Source organism: Austrofundulus limnaeus, unplaced genomic scaffold (assembly GCF_001266775.1).
Source record: "Austrofundulus limnaeus strain Quisiro unplaced genomic scaffold, Austrofundulus_limnaeus-1.0 Scaffold320, whole genome shotgun sequence".
Lineage (NCBI taxonomy): Eukaryota > Metazoa > Chordata > Actinopteri > Cyprinodontiformes > Rivulidae > Austrofundulus > Austrofundulus limnaeus.
In genome coordinates this window covers 310,854-314,943 of record NW_013952722.1, presented here as the reverse complement: position 1 = coordinate 314,943, position 4,090 = coordinate 310,854, and the positions used below count along the sequence as shown (strand labels likewise).

Here is a 4,090-nt window from a genome sequence, read left to right as displayed (position 1 = left end):
AACTGAACTAGGCCTATATAAGATAGACCTTTATTGCCATCATCATCATGAAGACATGATGAGGAGGTGCAACCTTTAAAGAAAAATGAAATACCACATAAGGATAGATGAGRAAAAAAAGCTATAAGATCATATTATATCACTAAATGTGACACACTATGGTGTTTGTAGAAAAACACCTCTGCAGAGCAAGAGCACACTTAGCCAGATAAGTAAGTGAGTTTAGTTCCAAGATTTCAGCTAACCAAATCTATAAAAATAAAAATAACCATAATTTCTGGTTTTGGATGAAAACGTTGAGGAGACTCCGAGCAACAAAGAAGGGAAGATAAGGGAAAACAGGAGAGAGGGAAAGAGCGTCTTACTCCTCCAAGAGCAGAAGCAAAAAAATAATAAAATAAAATAAATTTCAAAATTAAAGATAATGTATAAAAAGTTGTCACACTTCGGACTAATAGAAACTAAGGTATAAAAAGAAATCTAACCAAAAATCTCATGCCCCCCACCCTCCAGCTCCATGGACCCACTAGGGGTCAGAGTCATTGTGAAAGTCCTCTTATGTCTGTGTGCAGAAATGGGTCTAATATACGGACAACCTGACATGTACGCTTCAGTAATTGATGCCCACTTGTCGTTACAGCAGTCTGGTTTGGAGATGAAATGGGTCGATGGTGGGAAACCCCTGTTCACAGTCTCCACCCATCTTGTATCTACAGTTTACACTCAGGTAAAAACACACGGAGGACATTCCTCAGTCACTGCAGGGTGCTCTGAATTTTAATAAAAAGGTTTGTTGGACCATGTTTCCTTCTAGGACCAACATTTACACAACTTCTTCCACCACCGGCAAATCATGGAGGTGTCCGAACAAGCTTCAGAGGGCGAGCTGGTTAAATACCTGAAGGTAGTCTTGCTCCTGTAAAACAACTGTTCTGGATTCAGAGGGATTATTTCACGATGTTGTTCCTTCACTACTCTCATCCCTCCTAGAGTCTTCATGCAATGGAAGGTCACGTGATGGTCAATTTTCTGCCCACTGTCCTCAACCAGCTGTTCTGTGTCCTCACCAGGGCCACCCATGAGGATGTGGCCGTCAACGTCACCAGGTGAGATCCTCTTGTTGTTCCACATTCTGAATGATCTTTGCTTAAAATGTTGGCAAAGTACAGACAGCTGATAGTCAAACGGTCTTAAAGTCTTCTGTTTTCTGTAGGGTCATGGTTCATGTGGTGGCCCAGTGTCACGAGGAGGGGCTTGAACATTACCTGAGATCTTACGTGAAGGTGTCATCTTCAGTCATTCTCTGTGTGTCGATGAGAAGCGATCTTTCACTGAGTCCTTGTCAAAAACTTCAGTTGAGTTAACCTGTTTTTTCCTCTTGCCTCTCAGTTTGTGTTCAAACCAGAGCCATATTCCTCCATGTCTGTAAAAACCGTTCACGAGGAGCTGGCAAAGGCCATGACGGCCATTCTCAAACCGTCCACCGACTTCTTGACGAGCAACAAGCTGCTCAAGGTAAACTGACGACCGAGTTTCTCTGATGTCGACCAGAAACTGAAACAATCTCAAAACTGTATTCCTGACCGCGCACATTATTTTGTTATCCGTCTCCGCACACATTGTACCCTCCATGATCCGCTTCAGATATATCTGGTTAACTGTCATAACCAGAGCTCCTGAACAAGCACTGTAGAGATTACAAAACTAGAAACAAGATGGGTTTGAGACAATTTTGAGTCTCAACGACATAATTGAGACTGGTCTGAGACACTTATGACAACTCTGAATTTTTTTGAGAAAGTTGCTCAAATTTTTTAATATGTTGAAAATTCAAGCAGCAAGACTGAGTCTCTGTAAGAAATGTTTTTGTTTTCATTTGCCGACTAATGCCTGCAGTTTGGTCGCTCGGCAGCCGACCGGTCGACACGCGGTCACGTGGTTGTTCAGCGTTCGTTTTCGCACAGACCTTTCATAGTTCCTGAGACACCCCACACCGAGCTCCTGGGAAACCCCTCCTGCTGCAGCATACGTCACTGCATGGGATTCCTTCCCGGGGGAGTCCAATGCGGGGAAAAAAAAGTCCACGGCTCGTCACTTGACATTGTTTATCCACAAACTGGTCCCGGATTAAGCTCCAAAGTTTTTATCAGTCAGATTACACCGTGAAAAATATCTGTTTTATCCTCTTTTATGAGTTTTTGGCCATTTGACTATCTTTATAAACCGCTGCTTCCTAGTAACGGTCGGCTCTGGAACGAGTCACTTTTTTCTTCTTTTTCTTTATTTTTTAAGCGAGTGGTTGAAGCAAATGCAGTGTCTGCGCTTTCAGCACAAACAAGCACTCCCACGAACTTCTGACCAATCACACAATACAGTTCGTATGTGTTCTTATGTGGAGGGGATGAAAAGTGCGACCTGCGTGTTGCGACAAGAAGTGCTGAAATGTTGGCAATGCGAACAGAAGTGACGCAATTTTTGTCATAAAACTGCGACAGTTCGACACGATTTCGGCAGTTCGGCTGCAGCATGCTGGAGCCTTTAAGGTTAGCAGGAAGAAGTTTAGCCATAGGTAATTGGTCCGCTAAAGGTTTCTACAGTTAGCAGAAATGCTAATCTGCCTGATGAAAAGTTAGCTTTGCTGTTAGCTGTAAACATATTTGCATTTTCTCTGTATTTGGAATCCAGAGGACCAATTAGCTTCTGATAAATTTAGTTCTGGTAACTTTAAGTATACCAAAAAAACTGTTATAGAAGCTAAATGGCCCACTAACGGTTTCCAAAGATGGAGAAAATCCTGATCTGCTAAACAAAACTTTAGCTTCGCTATTCGCTTTACTGAACTACCAGGGGTCTCATTTATAAAGGATTGCGTGGAAACCATACTAAAAGTAAACGTACGGCCAGAAGGCAGAAATGGCGTACGCCAAAAAACATTCAGATTTATAAAACCGTACGTACACACGTTTCTGCGCATCTTTCATTTATAAATCACAGCTGCACGTCAGAGTTTGCACACGAGGTCCCGCCTCAGGTTCTACCCTCTACACGCCCACATTCAACCATAAACAGTCAATGTAAAGTACCTCATGAATGTTAAGATGTATTTAAATCAGTCAGCTGATCAATGATTGGCTCAGACGCTCTCCTTTGTGCGTCTGGAGGATGACAGGTGCTGACAGCTGCTGCTCATGTGAACAGAATGTCTGCAATTGACACAGATTTTTCCTCATTTTGCTTTAGAGTAATCTAACGATTTTTATTAAAAAAAACTCAGCTTCAAATTAATTTTCCCTCAGAGCCTGCAGGATGATAAAAACAATAAAAATTTGATTAAATAAGTCAGATAAAATTAGAGATAAGTCCTCCGCTCTTCTCCCCGTCCTCTCCCCTTCTTGCCTGGTCTGTTATCCGCGGCAGACACCCCCGCCCAACGCACACACACACGCATCCCCCCCGCGCGCGCGCGCCAAACACGGACTTTAAACGTGAAGGTTTATAACATTCACACTGGCGAGGTGGATGMGCCCTGCGCGTGTATCCAAAGCGTGACTTTTGCTGTCCTGTTGTTCTTGTCGGGGAGGGATCTGTGGGTCAGGGTCATCTGAGGAGGAAGCAGATGAAGGGAGCTACTTAAGTGATCTTTGTTTTCTGCTGAAAATCTGTTTTGTGGTTCACAATGAGCACAAAACCACCTTCGAAGAAGCCGAAGTCTTCTGTTCACCCCTGTCCTCAGGGGTGCGGCTTTAAGCTTCATGAGAAGGACCAGCATGAGTCCTGCCAGGCCTGCCTAGGAATCATTCATGCACGACRGGCACTTGTGGAGCCCGAGTCCTGCCAGGTCTGTGCCGGACTTTCGCATCCGACACTGGTGAGGAGAGTGAAATTCCTGGAGAAAATGCTGTTTTCCAACAAGACCCGCTGCTCTCCGAATCCAGCCAGACGGCTCAGTCCGACGAAGACGAGGATTCGGCAGTCGAAGCCCCCGCTGCTAGCTGGGCGGACCAGATGTAGCACGAGGCGGCCTCACCCAACATCAAGAGGGGGGAGACCTAGTTTCTACTGGATCTAAACCAAGAGGAGGACTATGTTC

The 4,090-nt window shown here is 44.4% G+C and overlaps 1 protein-coding gene across 10 annotated transcripts in view; it reads left to right on the top strand.

The window, feature by feature from the left end:
• The window catches only part of dock9b (dedicator of cytokinesis 9b), a 148,412-nt gene that overhangs the window by 84,716 nt on the left and 59,606 nt on the right, over positions 1-4,090 (top strand). For 9 of the 10 annotated variants that reach the window (XM_014022222.1, XM_014022227.1, XM_014022218.1 and 6 more), the window contains exons 21-25: positions 641-727; positions 815-904; positions 991-1,106; positions 1,214-1,283; positions 1,390-1,515. In XM_014022222.1, the coding sequence (XP_013877676.1) occupies positions 641-727; positions 815-904; positions 991-1,106; positions 1,214-1,283; positions 1,390-1,515 (489 nt within the window). The remainder of the gene's footprint in view (positions 1-640; positions 728-814; positions 905-990; positions 1,107-1,213; positions 1,284-1,389; positions 1,516-4,090) is intronic. The other variant, XM_014022217.1, reaches the window with a different exon arrangement.